The sequence below is a fragment of the Dioscorea cayenensis genome, chromosome 9 (assembly GCF_009730915.1).
Source record: "Dioscorea cayenensis subsp. rotundata cultivar TDr96_F1 chromosome 9, TDr96_F1_v2_PseudoChromosome.rev07_lg8_w22 25.fasta, whole genome shotgun sequence".
NCBI lineage: Eukaryota > Viridiplantae > Streptophyta > Magnoliopsida > Dioscoreales > Dioscoreaceae > Dioscorea > Dioscorea cayenensis.
In genome coordinates, this window is record NC_052479.1 from 27,543,217 (window position 1) to 27,565,800 (window position 22,584).

Consider the following 22,584-nt stretch of genomic DNA (forward strand, 5'->3'; position numbering starts at 1 on the left):
AGATTTTTGAAACCAAACATATAGCTACCATTTCATTCCCCATTGGTTAATGATGTGCTGTTTTATTTTCTAGGCTACATCTCCTATGGTCACATATATAAATAGAGAAAACATCATCTGAATAAGTACTTAGATAATGTTTTCTATGTATGTTTAACTGCCAATGGTTCTTAGTGTTGTTTTTTTTTACTGTTTTGCACTATGTTGAATTATTTTATATTGTTTACTACTGTATATGAATAATCATAATCGTTAAATACAAATCAAACTATTACTGTAGCATCCTTAGATTTATAATCTAGGGACATCCCTAAATGATGTGCCCTCATATATATATATATATATATATATATAACATCGATTCTCTACGCACGTTCACAGATTCGTAATCTGTGAAAATTGCTCTGAGCCGTTGGATTTCAATCCAACAGTCTCTGCACTATTCAGTGAACATTAACACTGTGTTTATGAACATCACACAGTAAAAAGTGGGGTGAACAGTATTTTCCAAAATTAAATTCTCCCAATTTACACTATTCATAGTATTGTTTCATTTGAATAATACTGTTGAGTTCAAATTCGAAATTGATTTTAAATTTGATACACTTGTTTTTAGTTTTTCATATAATAATATAGAAAAAAATATTCAATGTAGCTATTGTTGCTGTGAATTTTATAATTTATTTAATGGAATTAGAGTCATAAATTTATAACTATATTATTGTTATTTTAATAAAGTGAATAAATCATGAAAATATATTAAAAAAAAATATGAACTACATTAATGATACAAAATGGAGATTTTAAAAAATATTAATTAAATTTATCTACTAAAATTTGTAGATCTGTATAAATAAAAATAAATAAAGGATGAAACTGAAAAAAAGTTCGACAGTGAAGACGGTTTTAAGAGCTTGGAACTCGAGCGTCTTCTCCGGCGACGGAGTCTACGCCGGAGCTCCATATCCATCTCCGAGAGCACCATACAGACCGCTCCTTCGCGACCTTCCACGTCTCCAGAACGCTCTTCGCGACAGCCTACTTTGTGATCTCATCTCTCTCTTTCCATCTCTATGTTTAGTTCTCTATGATTTGATTCTATTTGTCAAGAAATCCTTGATGTGTTTGATGTTTTTCTTCCGATTTGATTATATCCTGGTATTTATGTGGATTTTGCCAGAAATGGATTCGCTTTGTTTGATTATTTTTTAGGAAAACTTGCAGTACTCTGTCAATGCCACCATTTGATTACTCTTTCACTTTGATTTTCCATTTTGGATTTTTATTTTAGTGTTTGTTTATTTTGTTTTCGTCTTGGTATGTGTTCAACATTGAAGAAGTTTACGCACTCAAGGTGCTCGGCAAAATGTCTAGCTGAATCGAACTATTGTTTATTTGTTTTCTCTCAGGGGTGTCTCAAATGGCTGACTTTAGAAAAGCAAGAAGGTTCTTCAGGTAAACTTTTCCCTATTCATAATCTTGGCTGGTGGTATTTATGCTTGTGCTTCTTTTTTCTTTTTATTTTTAGAGTCTTTACCTTTTGCCCTCTAAAAAAAAAATCTCCTTTTTGAAAGTCTTAATTGGATTTGAAAATGGTATAGTTGAGATCATATACTATCTTGGTATTTCAATATCTGGTGTTTGTGATCGCGCTGTGCTTAAGTTAATTTTTCCTAAACCTTTTGGTTTTTGTTGGTGGGGATTTCACTTGTGCTCATGGGATGAATGCTCTGTTGCAAGACATCGTATGTGGAGGAACTTGTTACCTGAATTTGTTTGTTCTGTAATGAAGTTGTAATCCATGATATTGGTTGAAGCTTGTTCATGAGAATCCTGCCTTCCATTAATGAATCTTGTGACCTTTCTAACACTCCATTTATGAAGACTAATAAATATAACCTAGATTGCTTTGGTTACAGGTCACAGGTAGAATTACATACAATGCTTCGTATTTTGTTCATAATATACTCATGGAGCATCAGAGGCTTTCAGTATGATTTTACTTAAAAAATGAAACAAACATAATATTCTAAGGTGTCACTTGCAGCACCAAGCAAGCAATGGCCTTTCTCATCACAAGATGGTTGGCCATGGAGCTTTGCTGTCTTGATAATAAATACTTATAGTTAGCTGTATGCCTGTATGATGTGTGTTCATCCTTTAGGCAGATAATGCACATTCTCTCATGCAAAGCCTGGATGGGTTTTATCAGGAACGCTTTCTTTATGTTGGTTCTTGTTGGTTGAATTTACTCTTTATCAAAAATTTAGTTTTTGGGCTTTATCACTAGTTGAGCTGGATTCCAGTTGATTTATAATATTAATGAGCATTCCATATTGGCTTGCTTTCGTTTCTCACATGTAACATTTGCACAATAATTTAACATGTCATATAGCAGTTGCAAATACTTGGTATTAATTATTGAAAAATACCAATATTTATACTTTTTATTCTTTTGAGTTTTAGGAAGATAGGGATGGGGAAGGATGATTTGTACTTTTGGAAGCAAATGGGGAAGGCTGCACTTTGCACTTATACACTCTTAGGGCTTTGCTGGTTATGGAATGAAACCTCTCCACTTGGTTGGTGGACTCTTAAGCCGCGGCCCAAGGTAACTTCTGCTCTTGATTTTGGTGATCGTTGCAAAACATGCTTTATGGTACCCATTTTATGACTCTTATATTTGTGAGTTTGAGTCCTGAGTTTGCCAATGAGTTGTTGTGATGAAAGAGATGCATCAATGTCAATACATGTTATGTGAAGCTTTTTTGGAATTCATGGTTTATAGCTCCTGTCAAATGAAACTTGAGCTTTTTTCTTTGATCCGAATATTCCACCATGACAAGTCGTCAACTTGAAAATCATGTAACAGTTAGAGATTTCATTTATGAAGATATATTAATAATAACTCATTCTTCATGTGACTTGTATGCGCCATATAACATCATGATTACTTTGTTTTTAGCAGACACTGAAGCAACTCCCAAGGCTTTATTTATAATCTATGGAAGCAGAATCTAAAAGGTTTCAGTTAAATAAGAATTTGAGTAGTAAAATCAACCAAATATTGCATAGATAGGTTTACTCAATAACTAAAGTCTCATTGGAGCCATATTTTAGCTGCTCAGTGTGCACTTCATCTTCTCTGCCATAAATCTTTTTTTTTTTTTGCCTCTCTTTTCTTTTATTATGTTGGTTTATCTCTTGAACATGTCATGGCATATGAAGAGGCATTATTTACTTTTGACAACCCTGATTTAGTAGAATGTAATCTCGAGACAATTTACTTGTATTGTTTTTCACTTGTTAAATTAATTGAAAAGTAATGGATTTTGTCGTATCATTAGTGTACACCACACAGTGATCCCTGATCTCTCTGGCAGTGAACTACCAAGTTTAATGAATGATATCATCCTTTCTGTGCAGGAAGAAAAGGAAATGGCCCATTTGTATGAGCGAATTAAATTCCCATATCCAGGCGACAAAGAAGCCATGGAGGAATTTATCAAAAGTGGTGGCTCAATTGGCACTACTGTAGGACCCAAGGGAAACATCGAGTCCGGAAAAGATCCTGATAATTTTCAGAAACAATTGCAGTCACAGAAATTTGAGCAGGAAGCTCAGAAGCTATGGTTCCGAATGAGGAACGAGGTCATCTCAGAGCTGCAAGAGAAGGGATTTGATGTTGAATGAATATGCTCAAAGAGAAGACCATGAAAGAGTTTTGATTTATCAAGCAATGCATTGAATTGTTCATGGTTTCTTTACTGTTTTACATTCCAAGTTTTATACATTATATGGCTGGCAACTTGTCTGTGAAATTTCTGGTAAACAGATCACAGCAGGAAAGGGGATGTTTGTTTCAGGAAGTAAAACTAATAAGGTCTGTACAAAAAGTGGGTTTTGGTTTTTCATTATGTTTTTTTTTTCAAGATATTATTTATTATAATTTTAGATTTCATAAATCTTTTTTATCTGTCATAAATTTATATTTTTTCTAACTTTTATTTTTTAATATTAAGAAGTATTTATCATTTTTTTTCAAAATTATCTTTAATATTCTATTCAACTCTGTTGTTAGAATTAAATATAAGAGAAAAATTTAAAGATATAAATTATGGATAATTTTAAAAAAATAACTAATTTTTTATAAAATTTTATAAAATAACTAAGTTTTTTGGTATGTAAGATTTAGTTAATAACAACAGATAAAATGACACAGAAGGAGCATGAACAGTAATTTTTTTAAATTATATATTATTTAATTTTAATTTTTTTAAAATAAAATTATTGTTAAAATAAATACTTTTTGTAGTGAACAAGACTTTTATGAGAATTTTTTTTTCTTAAAAATGATACTTCTAACTTTTATATAAAGTATTTATAATTTCATAATTACTTTGTAATATAATGAACGGTTTATAAAGATAATATATTACATGTTATATCAAATATATATTTTTTAAATACATAGAAAATTTTTTAAACAGTTATTGAAAACTAAAAACAAAAACAAAAAATAAAAAAACAGTGTTTGGTTCATATAAAAAAATGGAAAAGTAAAATAAAAAATACTATTAAACTCCTCTCAAGTAAATATAAATATATGATGCTCTACAACAAATGATTCTTATTATGAAAATAGAATGCCCAATCTCATTTTAATATTTGGACTTGTAATAGTTTGGAATGAATGAAAATTTTATTCCTAATAATTCCACAAAAAATTAAAACCTATTGGTGTATATAAAATTTTAATATATTTTAATTATAATATTTAATTTATAATTACAAAAAATAAAATTATATTTTAATTAAAATTTTTGATACAAGAATGGAAATAAAGTTTTTTTTGAGTAAAAGAATGGAAATAAAGTTGTAATTTCATATTTACATTTTTTTTATTTTTTTATTTACTTTATTATATATATATTTATTTATTTATTTATTTATTTTTGTGACAAAAATGCTTATTTTAGAAGTTGGCACAAAGTTCCCATTTTCTCTTTCTTGCGAGCAAAAGAGAAGAGTTCGAGCGAGCATCAGCTGCGGCTTCTCCAATGGCGGAAGCCACTCCAGGGCTCCGCATCGTCCTCCACCAGCACACCAAAGAGCGCGCTCGAGCCCCTGTCTCTGTTTCCAGTCATGCCGATCGTGACCGCGTCGTCGTAATACCCCTTTCCCCTTGTTTCTTGATTATCTCAGCGAGAGTGAATCGCTCTAGGGTTAGGTTGTATGAGTGTATGGTTAAAAAGATTAATTTTGGGGTAGGTTGTCATGTTGATTTGCTTGTATGCATTTGTTGGTTTTGTTATTTTTTGGATTATGTTAAAGTAATTTTTAGAATCGATGATGGTTGTGCTTGCATTCTAAAATGTTTCGTTGTAGATTTATCCTCTTGTTGTGTTCTTGTGGATCTTGCTAGCAGCAATGTGTTCTTTTTCTTTTTTTGGTTATTTTTTTTTTATAGTATGTTCAATTGTTGATTCTAATCTGAGTAATAAAGTGTGTTTGATTTTCCTTAGGAGGTATTTAGGAATGCATTGTCACGACCTGAATCTCCAGAAAATTTTGCTCTTCAAGCTGTTCAGGAAGCTATTAAACCCCAGGTACTTAAAAGCTAGGTCACATCAGTTTCACTTGTATTTCTTATTTTCTTGAATATTTTTGAGGATGTTTGTTGGTCTGCGTTTTTGTATGCATATGATCCTTAACACTGTGTGGTGCTTTTTTGCTTGGCATTATTATTATTATTTTTTTGGTGGCTGATATTGGGAGCTTGCCTGGCAGAAACAAACTGTTTTGATCCAAGATGAGAATCAAACACTGGAAAATGCCCTCCGGACATTACTTCAGGAATTGGTGGTGAGTTGTTTTAATGAATATGGCACTTGAATTAATGTTCTTCATTATTTTTGGCTGATGTCTCATCATTGATGTTATTTTGATAACCTTGTTGCATATATTCTTCTCTAGAATTTGCCTTGAGAGTAGTTTTAGTTGAACACCTAATCCTGACTTTGTCTGCTCTATTGCATTTTGTCATCCCACGTAAGGGCATACACAGGGAATGATTTAGTTCCAACTGTCATGCAAAACTTGTGCACTGTTTAATATAGTCATTTTCTATAACAAAGTCAATGACCGCAGAGCACGTAATGTCTAGACTATGAAGCATACATGAAACACCCCATACAACAGGGCAGAAGTATTGATGATCCCAACCCTATCTTGATGGAAATCATCCTAAGATTTAAGGCCAAAAGCTTACCATCTCTAATTTGTATGGTCTTGTTCATGAGAAATATGTTTATTTGTCATGAAAGTTTTGAGTGGAGCTGAACGGTATTGACTATTCCAAATATGTTCAACAATTAATAATGGTGAGGACTGCCCTCGTTTGTTGTAACATTTTTTTTTGTTGCGCTAGTGCTGTTTTGTCTATGCTGACTTTTGATATGGATTCCTAACCTTTTACTTCATAATCTGATAACACATTTATGCAGTAGTGCTTCTTTCATTTGATTATGCCATAGTGATGGGCTTGTTGCATTTGTCTGCAATTCAGTCAGCTGCAGTTCAGTCAGGCGAGAGGATAGTGCAGTATGGACAATCAATTGATAACGAGGATGCTGTTGGTCAGATACCACGTCTACTAGGTTGATAAACTTCCTATAGAAACATTTAGGCACTCAAAGGAAAACAGTCAAACACACACACATGCACAGAGTATTCACTTTACATGAATGAACATGTCATTATCTTCTTACTTTTCTGTTCTTTTCTTGGTTGTTAGATATTGTCTTGTATCTTTGTGAAAGAGGACATGTCGAAGGTGGTATGGTGTTCCAGCTTTTAGAAGATTTGACTGAAATGTCCACTGTGAAAGATTGCAAAGAAGTTTTTGCATATATTGAGAGAAAGCAAGATATTTTGGGAAAGGTATGTCATATTCAGACGTTGTAGACCAACTATTAAGCTTTTGCCTGTTTATAGGTTGAATAAACATCTTCATCCACTATTGGATTGGATGGTAGCTAGTTGATGTTGATTGAATTTATTGCAGCAAGAGCTTTTTGGAAGAGGGAAACTTGTGATGTTGAGGACATGCAATCAACTTCTTCGTAGACTATCTAAGGTAACACTTTTGGGTAAATGTTCTCCAAATAGTGGATCAAGAGTTTTTGCAAATACATAATTTGGTTGTTTGATGATTTCACTTACTTTGTGGTATGAGAAGTTGTACTACATGGGCATTACAGGTTAGTTTTTTATAATATTAAAAAATAAACCAATGTTGACCTAATCAACAATAAGAAGCCGTTCGTTTCAACTATTTATGGTCGGTTACATGGATCCTTCCCTTTCACGTTATTCCATTAAGGGTCAAAAGACCAGATAAACTAAGCTTAGACATATTATTTTGTAATGTTTTTGCTAAACATTTTTTAAGTTTACCTTTGCCTTTTCTATGGCCCTTCACCTGAAGAGCTTTCATATTTCTTATGGGAGGCATTTACTGGTCGTCTAAGGGCAAGGCCATACTATTTTAATTGATTCTTTCTCAACTTGTTGGCGATGGGTGTCACTTCCAATTTATTTCGAATAAGTTCATTCCTTTATTGGTCTTTCTTAGCTAATCTTACCAACAATTACAACATTCTCATCTCAGTCTTCTTAATTTTCCGACATTCTAACCGTACATCATAGTTGGCCTAATAACTATTATGGGAAATTTACCTTTCAATCTAAGAGGCTTTCTACGATCACATAGCACTCTAGAAACTTCCCTCCATTTTACCCAACTTGCCTTAATCCTATTTGTGAATTCTTCGATAAGCTCCGTTCATCTTGAAGTATAGAGTTTACGTAGTAAGGCGTTCTACTTCTACCAATTTCAATATCATCGATACTTAACCCTTTCTCATTTCTATATGTCTTATCACTGGAATTACAATTTAGATATTTCATCTTTACCACACTTAACTTGAAACCCTTATCTTCTAAAGTGTTTCTCCATCTCTCTAATTTTAAGTTAACGCTTTCTCTACTTTTGTCAACGAAGATCACATCATCCGATAAAGACGCACACCAAGGAATCTGATTTTGAATATGCTTAGTCAATTCATTTATAACTATAACAAACATAATGTTGAACCTTAATGGAAATGTAAAGTAATGGGGAACTCTATAATTTCTTCCCTTACCGTTCTAGTGCTAGTGACAGAGTTAGCATACATATTTTTTATTAGATCTATGTACCTAGTAGCGACCTTTTTTTTCGTAAACCACCAAAGGATCTCAGTAAGTACCGTATAGTACGCCTTTTCCAGATCAATAAAGGTCTTATGCAAATCTTTCTTTCCATCATTTTACTTATCCATCAATATCTTAATATATAAATAGCTATTATAGTTGACTTCCCATATGTAAAACTTTATTGATTTAAAGAAACATTTGTTTTCACGTCTCAACCTTTGCTTAATTACTCTCTCCCTGAAGATTTTATTGTATGACTCATAAGTTTAAATCCACGATAGTTATTGCAACATTGAATATCACCTTTATTCTTGTAGATGGATACTAAAATACTCTTTCTCCATTCATTTGGCCTTTTCCCTAGAATGAAATGTCCTACTAAACAATCTAGTCAACCATGATATCCTCTCATCTCCTAAGAACTTCCAAAGTTTTATTAATATACCATTTGGGCCTACACCTTTCCCTACTTTCATCTTTCTATGGGCATCTTTAATTTCACTTACTGTAGTCTGTAATATTCCTAACATACTTGATTGGAATAATTGTATGTGGAATTCTTGATTTGGAATTGTTGTTACCTGGACGCCTCTTACTAAGTTTTATAACTTTGTAGTTTCTGCAACAATTTGGGCACACAAAAGGAGAGATATTGTCTTTGTTAAAATACTAATTCCCTAAACTGGTGGTTATACATAACTATCAATGCCCTTGTCCTAGATTAGTTTTATGGATGCTTTATGTAGTTTGACTTAAATGTTAATGCCAAATGTAAGGGTAAATTGAGGAGGAGAATCCATTTTGAGTTTGGTCATGTGTGTAGAAAAGAAAGATCTTATCAGAGATATGGAATCCTAACTATAATGCAAGATGTACTGCTATATTAGGTCTGATGGATAAATCAAAATTTGGGTATGTTCATGCTTGCTATAACTTGTGACTGTATACTAGGATTGGTTGTGTTATAAGTGATGGAATGGAGTAGCTTATTTTGTGACTGTTTATAAGGTTTAATATAGGTTGTATTTTCCCAAGGATTCAAATTCTCTTACATTCAGAATCTAATGGAATGAAAATCTTCTTATCATCCAAAATCCCAGTATCCCATGTATCCCATGCATAATTCAATATTCTTCCCAAGATTTTTTTTTTTATTTAATTTTTTTTTTCTGGTTGTCTGTTTGTGTCTGGATTTTACATGGATTGAGTTTAGGTCTATGCCTTAATATTCCACAAGGGCATGCTATACGGAAAATTACCGTACTGTTTGCAATAGAGCTCAAAAACAGGTTTGGAAAAAGGAATTCCTTGTTTTTAGTCTGTTGTGTGATTGCTGTTGAATTTAGGTAATAAAGGCTAGAATTACTACAATGTTGGTGATCATAAACTTATCTTGATGCACTGTATAATATGCACTTCTCTTTTATGCTCATGACACTCAGTTGGTTTTCAATAATTGGAAAAAAATGATTTATGATACTCATGAGAAATTATCATATTTCTGCATGCTATTTGTTGTTAATTGTTGCCTTGTGTTTAAAAGAACCATGATATTTCTGATGTAGTGCTCTCATTTCATGATAAATCAATTCAGCTGTTTCCCATAGTTGAAACTTTCTTTGAAACATACTTCTGTTAATGTTTTAACGACAAAATGGTCTTTCAGGCAAATGATGTGGTATTTTGTGGACGGATTCTTATGTTTCTTGCCCATTTCTTTCCATTGACTGAGCGTTCAGGTTTCCCTTCTTTCTCTTCCTTTTATGATGTTTCCTTTGCACATGCACATAAGATCAGCATATTCATTGTTAGTAGCTTATGCTGCTTCCAGCTGTTAATATGAAGGGAGTTTTCAACACATCAAATGAAACAAAGTATGAGAAAGATGCTCCAGAAGGTATGATGAGGTCCACTGTTTTCTTTGCAAAATATGGCATCGGTGGTTATTTGCTTGCCATTAACTCTAGAACATCTCTTTTCCTGATCTGTGATAGCTCACATACTTTGATTCCTCAGGAGTTTCAGTTGATTTCAACTTCTACAAAACCTTCTGGAGTTTACAGGTTTACTGTGCTGCCTGCCTTCAATTATTATAACCATTATGATAGATTTTTGCTATAATTAATGTTCAGGGAAAGTTGGAAATTGACTAATTGTAAACTACAAAGGCATTCAAACTGCCAGATAATCATAGTAAACTTGTGAGTGCAAACAAAAGAAATATTAGATTTTTATATGTATTAGTCATACTTTAAATGCATTGTGATGTGTATGAGTTAATTATAAAGTCATAAGCTGCTATTTTAACTATGTTGGAAATATAGTACCACACCGGTTGTGTAATAGAAGTGTAATGAGTTTATATATAGGTATAGAGGTTGAGCCACTAAGTCTTGAGACTTTTTGGTGTAAGACCCCTAAGCCCATATAGAGCCCATATAGGGCCCACTAGTATCAAAAATATAAAACTCTTAACATGGTATCAGAGCAATATAGTGGAGCCCAATATATATTTACACAAGTGGTGTAGGACCTCTGAGACACAAGTAGTGTACAAGTCCATGTAAACAGACCTCTGGTGTACAAGTCTGTGCAAGTTCGACCGAGTTGAACTTAAGGGAGGGTGTTGGAAATATAGTACCACATCGGTTGTGTAATAGAAGTGTAATGAGTTTATATATAGGTATAGAGATTGAGCCACTAAGTCTTGAGACTTTTTGGTGTAAGATCCCTAAGCCCATATAGAGCCCACTAGTACTAAAATATAAAATCTAACAAACTATGTAAAAATAATTATTCTTATAACTAATATAACCATTTGTGCTCATATGCCTGTAAGTTACACAATTTAATGCATTAATTTTATTGAATTTACGGCTTTATGTTGGTGCTTGAAGATAGGAGACAGCTATTTTTATGTCTTATGCTGATAATAGTCTATTTAAATATATAGTAAGTTTGAAAATGGTTATATAGTTTGGAAAATTAAAATGTTATGTGAACTTTTTGGTTTATGTTCTTATGAAGTGATATGTACAAGACTAATACTAGTAATGTCAGAATCGAAACCTGCAAAAATGTGCTATAGACTCTCATTGAACAGTCATGAATGTTGAAGTTGATGTAGCTGGTTTGGAACTGAGAATATTCATTGCACCTTCTGGTGTTTTAATGTTTGTAAGGGCAAGGCTTGATGGTTCCTTGTGGAATATGTACAGAACTATATTATGTGGATGTGATCTAGTAAAATTCATTCAGGTAGTTCAATGATTATGTTTGTTTTCAGGAACATTTCTGTAATCCAGCTTCATCAACACTTGCTCCATCCAAGTGGCAAAAGTTTGTATCAAGTTTCACGGTAAATTTGCTTGCGCCAATATTTTCAATTTGATACTAAAGCAAGGTGTTCGTCCGCTTATCTTATGCTTTTTTGATGTTGGTGTATATGCACGACTTACCAGTGCTTTGTTTTCTGTTTCTAGGTTGTGTTAGATACATTTGAAGCTCAACCTCTTAGTGAGGATGATGGAAATGTTAATAACCTGGAGCAAGAAGAAGCTGCTTTCAGCATTAAATATTTAACCAGCAGCAAATTAATGGGCTTAGAGGTAAATGTGATTAACCAATAGAAGGGTATTCAAGTCTTTGATTTATGTTATTCTTAAGAACATATTTATCCCATTAATAAGTTTCCTTGTTTGTGCAGTTGAGAGATCCAAGTTTCCGTCGGCATATTCTTGTGCAATGTCTTATACTATTTGACTATCTTAAAGTGAGTTGTAGGGACTTTGAATTTTGTAAATACATATCTTCTTGTAAGTCATTATTTTGGGTCATATACTTAATTAAAGTCCTAAGACAGAATTCCTAAAACCTATTGGACTGTTGACATCTTTCCTTCAAACTGTTTAATTTCCAACATGTACATATGGAAACATGTGACTGGGAAATTGGTAAGTTTATATATTAGTGTCAAATGTGAAATAATTCTTATGGTACGATCTTGAATAAGCTCCTACATGTGGCAGTGGCCAACTTAGTTGTTGGATGAACTATATTGTTTTTCTGCTGTAGTTCTAGTCATAAGTGATCTTTCTTATCTTCCATGATCCTTGACTTAATTCAACTCTTATTCTGTTCAAATGATCTATATCCTGGAGCGATATATCAATACTTCATCAATTACTCTTGGCTATTCTCCAAATGGCTGATATTTATGCTGCAGTATTATGGACAAGTCAAGTATTTTCTATCGTTTTGATAATGCACCATCATTTCCAATTAAATGCCACCATTGAGCTATATGTGATTAATGTGGTTTACCACTTTAAAGATAATTATTAAGTGGTTTTGTATGACTTTAGTGTTAAGTTGTGTAACCAGCTGTATATAGATGACATGAGTCTTGTTTTGCAGATTTTTCGCTGCTACTTCTTATGTGAGTAACCATGCAATCAGTTGTATACAAATGATCGATTCTAATATAATTGTCCATGTGAACAGATTTATGTAGATATTTTACAATTATTGGGTTTTTTTTTATCTTATACTGTTCCACCGATATCATTTTGATTAGCACTTGGATCTGATCACGTTTCTGTATTTTCAGTCACCTGGGAAAAATGACAAAGATGGGCCTTCAGAAGGCATGGTGAGGCTCATATCACATCTACTAGGGTGTTTATTTGATGTACTACGCCAAATTTGTTGCATTTTTATATTCATCATTCTTAGTAGTATTTTCTCTTTCACTGGCCTCAATACATTACCATATTGTTGGAAAATGGGTGACACCACATCCTTATGCCATTTCACTGAAAAGTCATTACTCTACCGGCAATCATTATCACCCTAATGTGCTCAGGGAAAACAAGCTACCATTCTGGTGTTTATAGTTTAGCTGGCTGGTGGGCCGGCAAGTGTCTTGCTGTCAAGCCCATTGCTTTTAGACAAGAAACCCTATGATGATTAGTAAATTTAGAGCGAAATGTGTGGAACCTTATGCTTTACAAGTTATTTTGTGGAGTATGTATGGCTAAGTGAGACATGCATAATCACAAAACATAATTTCTATATCTTATACTGGACTTTATAATAGATTATTTTTTTTCCCTACTTTCAGAAAGAAGAAATTGGTGCATGTGAAGAGCGTGTAAAGAAACTTCTAGAGATCACTCCACCTAAGGGGAAAGAATTTCTTCAAAGCATTGACCATATATTGCAGCGGGAGAAAAATTGGGTGAGCATTGTCTTCAAGTTCCTTTTCTTGCTGCATCCATTTCCCATCATGTAATGACTGGTCTGTGAAAATTGTTGCTTGCAACTTGATTATATCTGATCAAGCATGTATATAGGTTTGGTGGAAACGAGATGGTTGTCCAGCATTTGAAAAGCAACCTGTTGAGAGAAAGGCATTACAAGATGGTGCTCGGAAACGGTATTCTATGCATTTAGATGTTTGTCTATGTTACTTTGTTTTTTAAGCGTGAGAGTAGTCTATCATGAGGAGATATAACACACATACTTTTTCTATCCCGTTTAGGTTAATTTTTTTTTTTTTTTGTTTTTAAATTTGGGAACTCATTTCTTACTATTGGTTGTACTCCTTTTAGAAAATAATAACTTTTTAGCATGCTAAAGTCTGGACTCTGGATGAAGCTGTAGATGGTTCTTGAAAAATTTTCTTAAGCCTGTTAATCAACACATTATTTACATATTACGGCTTAAGTTGTTGATTAAGCATATTCAGGATCATATCTCCTATTATATTCTTTTTATCAAGTGTGTTGTCTTAGTTGATGAAAGCAAGGAAGGTGTCAACTTAAAGATGGAGGTAAGAAAGACCACTTTAGAAGCTAAGGGTTTCAAGTGGGATAAAGAGTCAAGACGGAATATATGAAATGTAATTTCAGTAATAAGGTGATTAGAAATGACGGAGGGGTTACGATGGATGATACTGAAATTAGTTAGTAGAGGCAGAAATTTTCGACATCTAGGCTTTATAATCCAAGATAACATGGAATTTATAGAGGATGCTACAAATAGGATTAAGGAATGAATTTATTCAAAATACATTAGAGTTATTGCTGACAAGTTGACAAGTTAAGAAAGACAGATTAAGATGGTAATGAACATGTCCTTAGATGATTGGTAGATGCCCTCATAAGAAAGATGGAAGCCCTTAAGGTGGACGCATAAAAGAGGAAAAGGTAAACCTAGAGAGTGTTTAGCATAAACTCATAAACTTGATGAAGGGATATGTTTGAGCTTGGCTTATCTAGTCTTTTTTCTTTTGATAAAGCAACACTATAGGGAAGGGTTTATGTAGCTGACCTCCAATTGTTGGGACTAACAGCTTGTTGTTGTTCTTCAAGTTGCTTATTGAAGAATGTTGGTATTTTAACGAGTATCTAGCTACATTCCTAAGCATTTTGATAGGCCTAAACATGTTGGTAATGTGATCACACTTCATTGTTATTGGGTGAAGCAACCACTAAGGCTTATGTATTCTGCCTTTGGATTGGATGGCAAATAGGCAGTTAGTAAGACTTCATCCATAAATAATTGAATATTTGAACTGAAATTTAGTCATGCCCTATGAAGTTATTTAAGCTCAATGAGTTTGATATTGTATTCAAGTTATTACGATTAATAAAACTATTTAGCTAAATAAAAGCTTTATCTTGTCACAGAACTTTTATAACCTCAACAGGGTTCCACCTATACCTGAGACCTTTGAGCCATGAGATTGAACCACCATAAATGTTATTTCATTGAATTTACCAAACCAACATGGCTGATGACAATGGGGATATTGTAAGTTTTATGTTATCACATTAGTCAGTTACAGGTGGGACCATGTAAGTTTTACAAGATGCATCAGCATAAAACAAGGAAGATAACATTGGGCATGGAACTAAAGGCAAAAGAGTAGTATCAACATGCCACACTATTTGTTTAATTCAAGGAAGAAATTGAATTCCTAGGGCTCAAAAGAAGAAGATAATCATGTGTAAATAGTTAATCGGTTAATTGGTGGGTATGAGATGGAGGAAATTAAGATTAAATAATAGAAAACAAAATGAATATTCTCGAGTTTATCTTCTCAACATTTATGGATCTTGACTTTGCAACTTTCTTCTATTGAATAAAATGTTGTCTATTTTAATATCAAACATGGATAAAGCTTCATATCATTTATTGTAATATTGCAATATATCGTCAGTTTGTTACATCTAAAGTTGTGCTTGTATTCTCCTCTGAAGCAATATTTTGCACAAGTGAACATGCAGTGGTATTTATTTAAAACAATTCTGTCACTAATATTTTCATCAACGCATATATGTAAAAACCTTAGTTTTAGAAAGGTATGCAAGAGGTTACAGAATTTGCAAGTTATATATATATATATATATATATATATATATGTATATGCAGTTGTGAGTTCTGTGAGGCTTATTTGCAAAAGAATCCATCTCCCTTACTATCCTAATTTGGTTGTCAATTATGGTATTATTGTTCTTGGGAAACTTGAGCATGGATATTTTGTGAGACCATTGGCAATAAAGTTTAGCTGGAAGAAATTGGCCCTAATTTTCATGGTCGAAGTTCATTTCAATTACTATATTTCACGCCTTATGCTGCTTTTCTAGATGAGTGTTAGCATTTATTATAGCAATCTTATAATGGAACTAATTCATGGTATTTTTGTCATAGTAAGCCAAGGTGGAGATTGGGTAATAGAGAATTATCACAGTTATGGAAATGGGCAGATCAAAATCTGGTATGTGATGTTTATTGAATTTATTTTCATGTTCTTGCAGGGCTCCTTTTAATCTTTCCTGTTATTATTAATGAAAAATAGATTTATATATAGTAGAATTCTTAAAGCTATCATTGTGCATATCTGTTGCATAAATAAACTTGAAGTCTTATCTGTTAAGGTCTTTTAAATTGTATTCCTTATTTTTTATGATAGATTGCCTATTGGGCCAGTTAGTTTGGAAATAGCTGTATCAAGAACATTCCATTTCTGGCAGCTTTCTCACAAAGAAGACTATTATCAGCAAACATTTTTTATCAATTTTATTCAGGGGCCTTTGATTGGTTGACCATGAGTTCTAATGTTGCGCAATATGAATCATGTTTTTCCCTGTACCTCATAGAATAATATGAGTTCTGCCATAATTCTTTTTTTCTAGTCTTGACAAATTACAGATTATGTTTTGAATTTTACATCCGAATCTGAGTTTGCTATGTGGACTGGTAATCAAATTCTCATACTAGAATAGTGATTTTCCACTTGTTGGTCAACCGGGTGAGGGTGCCCTGAGACCATTGTTCCCCACGCGCATGCACAAACTGAAAACCAGAACGTTCATAAGCAAGGGACGTATGGACCGACCAAAAGGCCATGCCCCATAGTCCCTGCTTAGGATTACCTAAGCAGGAGGGTGATATCATGAGTAGGTCAGGCCTTCCCTTGCAACAAGCATCTTCCTCCCCCATAGCCTTTTGTCTGCTGCAGGATTCTAATGAAGATAACATTTCATGCATGAGAATGGAATTGTATAAAATGGACTTTTGTAATTTTGGATTTATCGTTTCTATTTTAGGTGGCCACGTAAGAAATGTGAATGGGCATATACATTGGTACGCGGACTCTCACTTGAAGAGTACGCACTTGCTGCCACGTGGGAGGGAGTTCCCAAAATGAATTGTTTTTTTCTATTTGTTCACTAATTTCTCATTCTATCCCTATTGTTACCTCTGATTGTACTGTCTGCTCAGCTTCTCTCACCACCATCACCACTCTCTTTAACTGTCCTTTTCTATCTAGAAAATTTAATTTATAATTAATATGTAATTATATATAACTTAGAAATGAAAATGTGCTTTGCATTCCACTTTGCATGTGAACATTAGCAATCTAGAATGAGCACCATCATTTCCAGGTTCCCCACCACTCCATTCCATTCCATTTCCATGTATTAAATGCCACCATAGAGTATCAGATGGAAATTGAGGCATGTAGATCAGAGTTGCCCAACTAAAGCATACATGACCCCTTCCCATGGTAAAATTATCTTGCATTTTCTTAGATTCCCCTTTTCCTCTGAATACAAAATTAGAATGTCTCGTTTTTAGATATTCTTTGTGATGTACCTTATTTTCTTAATTTATTTGAATTGCAAATTTAGAACGCTCTGACTGATCCGCAACGTGTTCGGACTCCTTCAGTTGCTGAGTACTGGAAGCCCCTCGCTGAAGATGTGAGCCTCCCTTCAATCTCTCTGTGTTGCAGCTATTATTAAAATTTTTTGAATGACAAGCTCATTTTATTTTCTTTTTAAACTGCCAATTTACTTATAAACATTAACATGCTACAATAAATGCAGATGGATGATTCTGCTGGAATTGAAGCTGAATATCATCATAAAAACAATCGTGTAAGTCTTATATATCTTGTTTGTGTTATACTGTGACAACTACAAGTTTACTTGTTGTAATCTAGTGGCTGGGATGAAAAAGTAGTCACACTCCATGCAAGGGCAATGCTCCATATGGTTAATCTGTCACAAACCCTTTCAGCTCTTCAGAACGTCTGAATGATTTTGTCGTATATTTGCTTCTGTGATGCAGGTTTACTGTTGGAAAGGCTTGCGCTTTTCAGCCAGGCAAGACTTAGAAGGATTTTCTAGGGTATGGTCTATCATTGGTTTTTGTTTAAAATTTGACAAAATTGCCTGCACACCCTTATAAAAAAAAGCTAATTGTTAATATACCCTTGAAATTATATTTGCCTATATGCCCTTAGAATGCATTTTCATTTGCTTTTATACCATTTATCCTTACCTTCTACTAATAAAAGTGAATGTTGTCCTTTTCATAAAATTGTTTTAGTTAAGTTCCAATCAAAAGTGTACATGAGCCAATAATGATAATTTGGAGGGCTATCCAAGCACATGGCTTTTACAGGGATAGGATAACAATTACTTATTTTTATGGGAGCATGCAAGCAAATATAAAATGTTGGTAATTTATAAGCCTGTTGTTTAACCACAATATTATGTTCATACTTCTATGCAGTTCACTGATCATGGCATTGAAGGAGTTGTTCCTCCTGACCTATTACCACCTGAAGTTCGGTCCAAGTATCATGCAAAACCTAGTGAGAGGAACAAGCGCGCCAAAAAGGAAGATGAACAGAAAAACATGGCGACTCAACAACCTGAAGACAACCAGGTAAACCACGGAGATTTGCTATTAAATTTTGTTTATTTGATTCCTAATTTACCAAGAACCGGATAATTTTAACCTAAATCTGCTTTGAAAAGCTTCTTTAACTCTCTTCTTATCTAATACCTGAACAGGCTGTGTAAATTATTGGCTTAAATGTTCTTATTTTGTTTCTTAACTGTCTCCCTAGGCTGCAAACACAGCAGTTGAAACTGACGGTGGTGGAAATGGAGGTGATCTAGAAGATGCTGCACCAGAAAGTCAGAAACAGAGTCCGGAGATGGAACTAGGGCAGGAGGCCGCGCAGTCTGAAGTAGAAACAGGTGAAGTTGAGGCCAAAGATGACATCGAAATGAAGGGCGAGGATGAAGCTACTACAGCAGATGATCCTGAAGTTGAATCTGATCCACCCGGCAAAATGTAGTGCAACTCAAACACAGCTCTCTTGACTCGAAATATTTGAATTGGCTCTTTCAAAGTTGCCACTGGAGGAAGCTGTTATCACCGTCATCGACTTTTAATCTTCTCTTCTCAAAGGACAATGTGCAAGGCCAAGTTGCACGGAATTTGAGGACTTGATATAATTTGGTGGTAGTGAACAATGCAGTAAGATGTGAAGATTGGTTGCATGCTTTATCATCTACTGCCATCTGCATGGGAGTTGGACATCCTTGTTTCTGAAAATGAAAGATCAGTTGATAATGTAACTCTAGTAATTTTATTGCTGCTCATATATAACAGTTTTTTTAATGCTATGGATAAATCTTGTAGTTAATGTATTTATTAGGTACAATAGTTTCATTTCAATATTTGGTTTCTATACAGACAAACAGAAGGTGGTGGTGAGTGGTACTGGTATGGTAGTTGTTCAATGGTTGTTTGGAATGTAGCAGGATTGCTTTGATTCACATTAATCTTTTTGGAATACAAGTAACAGTAATTTTAATTGAGGAAAATGCGCATATCCCCAATATCTGTACTGCCTTATATATATATATATATATATTCTCACAAAATAAAAATATTTGCCTATGTTATGTATATTGTCAAACATTATCTGCAAATTTTTCACCAAAAAAAAATCATTTTATCATCATTGATATCATTATTACATTATCTTTTGCCTGTAAATTGCTGTGAAATCAAGAATACAACTGTCTTTTAAAGTAACATCAGTTTTAATGTATATACATCAACGCTGCTGTTTGGTGGGGATTAAGACACAAATATAATTTTTATGAGGTGAGGATGTATACACAATTGTAAATTTTTTGCATGCTGTATTCATTTTATTAAAAAGATAAGACTAAAGATTAAATTCCAATAGCTGATAAAGTTCATGACAGCAACTAATTTTGCATAATGCTACATAAGGAAATAAAACCATACAACACCTCAACAGACTACAACATAGAACAGAATAGACTCAAACAAATAGTGATAATTGAGCTTATATATCCAAAATATTAAATTTATCTCAAGCCCTGAGCTTACAAACATAAGTGTAATTTTTGTCAAGCTTACCTCTTAATCTCTACAAAATTTGACATGAGGCTTCCTCACACACAGGAAAAACTAACTCTCATACAATTTGAACTCTTCCGTGGAAAAAAAGATTACTTAGAAAAATTGATTCAGGCCGATAAATCTGGTTCCATGGCTGACCGAAGACCACACTGAAGCATCATTTGCACATAAAACTCAGCATGTTCCTGTTGAATGACAAATATCAGTATCTCATTATAAACAATAATTCCATACATGTTTTTCATACATTTTCTTTCTAAAGAGATCTCAATGGAATGGCTTTGCAAGGTCTCCATATACTTCAATTACCAACACTGATACGGAAATTTGTTAATAATTAATGAAAAATATATCATGCCTGTATTGCACCATATTAAACAAGGTTTGAATTCTTATCTAATAACTCCAACAAAGCAGTTTTGATGATCAATTATTTTTTATCAAGATACAATGCATCATCTTATGGATTTATGTAGACTTGCAAAATTATATAGTTCATACCTTCACAGTAATGATGACAATCGCAAGGCCATTCTCACGAGATTCATGAAATAGCTTCCTCGCTTCAATAACTGTTAGAGATGGAACAACCTTTGGCAATGCCTTTTCCACTGTAAAGAAATAGTAAAAACTCAAAATTACAAGGGAATAGAAACAATAAAGCACAATTAAATACAGGAAAAAAAAAGTTCATCTCATTACCTAAACTCTCAGTGTGATGTTCATCATCAATCAGCAAAACTCTGTAACTGTCTCCACTTCCTATACCTCTTTTAACAATTGACTTCCCAAAATCTCCCCCTATAAACAAAGAAACAGTAAGCGGCAAAATATCATATATGTAGTAAGTGAAGATCCAATAGTTCAAAATGAAATACGAAAGCTAATCATGCCTAATTCATATTTTTTTCTCCAGGTTAAATCCATCATTAAAAAACTGTGGCAAGGTAACAATGCACATTTGATGAATCTGAAGAAAAGGATAACTTGCATTCGAAAATTAAAGTAAAAACACTCAGAAGCAGAGTATTTTTGCTAAAATATGAAAAACATTCTAGCTCTGCTATTTCCAAGCTATATACTTCAGCTATCAGACCAGAAAGGGCAATGCTCCCAAATCAATATGAAGGATGAACAAATTAGAGAAGATCTCAACATAATGTCAAATTTTTTTATTTTTATATAGGAAAATAATAACATTTAGAGCACCAAATATATTAAACAACAAACATCAAAACATGCAATGGGACTTGCTATGGAAATCAGTAAATCACAACTCTACTTGTCGATGACTTCAGAGGATTAGAAAAATTATCCACCTCACCTTCAACATGAAACAAGCGTAACAAATAACAAAGATTCATTAAATCAATCATATAATTTAATCTAAGCAATCACCATACATTCATATAATAGAACTAAAATATGTCATTCATAACAATAAATTCTAGAACTATAAAAGCAAGGGTTCCCTGCCTTTTATTTATCAACTTTGGGTATCTTCCTTGCAAGATGAACTCATATCTACCAAATGACTTCACTCAGTTAATACTTGTCAATGCTAAGACTTCCACAAGAATCAGGATTTCTTTTCTGCTTAACATATTCAAAAACTAACACTGAGTTTTTCAGAAACTTTCCATCTTAAACTGAGCCTAAGTTTTTGCAAAGAAGTTATCAACTGTTATCCAACCTCACTTACAAATTCTCTGGTTTCTTTGTACTTCCCCCAAAAACTAGTTACAAAGTACAGTGTTCTTCACATGAATCCTTCAAATTCACCTTCAATTACTGAAACAATTAGTCATCCATTGTCACTAATCATACTCCAACTTCCTTTCCTTTCAAACCAACACTAATCAAACCCAAGTTTGCCTTTTTCTTTACATGCAATTTAACTTTGATAAGAAAAAACAACAAGGAAGAACAAAAAATTAAGGTTGTCATAGAAAAAAAGAAAAAGATTAGCAAGCAACGTTAAAGGAAAAGAGAAGAGAAAAGATACCTTCTTCTACTTGAGGGATAGGATCAAACTGGGACTGATCGAAGGTGGGACGCTCCAAAACACCAGTTCCACCTCTCAGAGATCCAAAGCCACCACTAGATGAAACAGATAAACCTAAGTTCCCTTGATGATTGGAGTTCTTCCAAGCAGGAGTTCTCAAGCTGATGGACTTGGAGATGACGGAGAACACAGGAGGAGAAGAAGCAAGCATGGGATTGGAGAGTCTCAGCGTCGCCATTGCTGCTGCACTGGTGCTAATCGCCATCAAAAATCGCACCTTTGGAGAGACTTCACCGATCTCCTTCGAAACAGAGACATAAAAATAAAATAATAATAATAATAATAATAATGATTTTATTATTTTTTAAAAATATTATTTTTATTTTTATTTTTATTTTTTTGCTCCAAGTGTACTAATTGTCAAGAAGTATCTAGAAAAAAAGTGTCAAATATTTAAATATCAGTTAAATTGAATAATATGATAAATCATATTTTATTAAAAATAAAAAAAAGTTAAAAAAATATCTCTTAATATATATATATATATATATAGA

At 33.3% G+C, this 22,584-nt stretch overlaps 3 protein-coding genes across 3 annotated transcripts; 2 read left to right on the forward strand and 1 right to left on the reverse strand.

The window, feature by feature from the left end:
- Positions 1-867: 867 nt before the first annotated feature.
- LOC120268706 lies at positions 868-3,796 on the forward strand. Its single transcript, XM_039275997.1, has 4 exons — positions 868-1,045; positions 1,410-1,455; positions 2,467-2,611; positions 3,427-3,796. Exons 1-4 carry the CDS (start codon positions 871-873, stop codon positions 3,691-3,693), a joined length of 633 nt encoding a protein of 210 aa, XP_039131931.1. The 5' UTR covers positions 868-870; the 3' UTR covers positions 3,694-3,796.
- A 1,184-nt stretch (positions 3,797-4,980) lies between these two features.
- Positions 4,981-19,428, forward strand: LOC120268925 (THO complex subunit 1). The gene is made up of 21 exons (XM_039276193.1): positions 4,981-5,168; positions 5,526-5,609; positions 5,791-5,865; positions 6,569-6,659; positions 6,797-6,942; positions 7,067-7,138; positions 9,926-9,998; positions 10,091-10,156; positions 10,276-10,322; positions 11,546-11,617; positions 11,742-11,867; positions 11,966-12,031; positions 12,869-12,910; positions 13,382-13,498; positions 13,614-13,696; positions 15,976-16,042; positions 17,460-17,531; positions 17,658-17,708; positions 17,902-17,961; positions 18,349-18,504; positions 18,689-19,428. The coding sequence occupies exons 1-21, from the start codon at positions 5,061-5,063 to the stop codon at positions 18,920-18,922; spliced, it is 1,908 nt and encodes a 635-aa protein (XP_039132127.1). The 5' UTR covers positions 4,981-5,060; the 3' UTR covers positions 18,923-19,428.
- A 402-nt stretch (positions 19,429-19,830) lies between these two features.
- LOC120269484 (ATP-dependent Clp protease adapter protein CLPS2, chloroplastic-like) lies at positions 19,831-22,334 on the reverse strand. Its single transcript, XM_039276817.1, has 4 exons — positions 22,031-22,334; positions 20,728-20,826; positions 20,527-20,636; positions 19,831-20,210 (listed from the first exon to the last, which is right to left on the reverse strand). Exons 1-4 carry the CDS (start codon positions 22,293-22,295, stop codon positions 20,133-20,135), a joined length of 552 nt encoding a protein of 183 aa, XP_039132751.1. The 5' UTR covers positions 22,296-22,334; the 3' UTR covers positions 19,831-20,132.
- Positions 22,335-22,584: the final 250 nt, after the last annotated feature.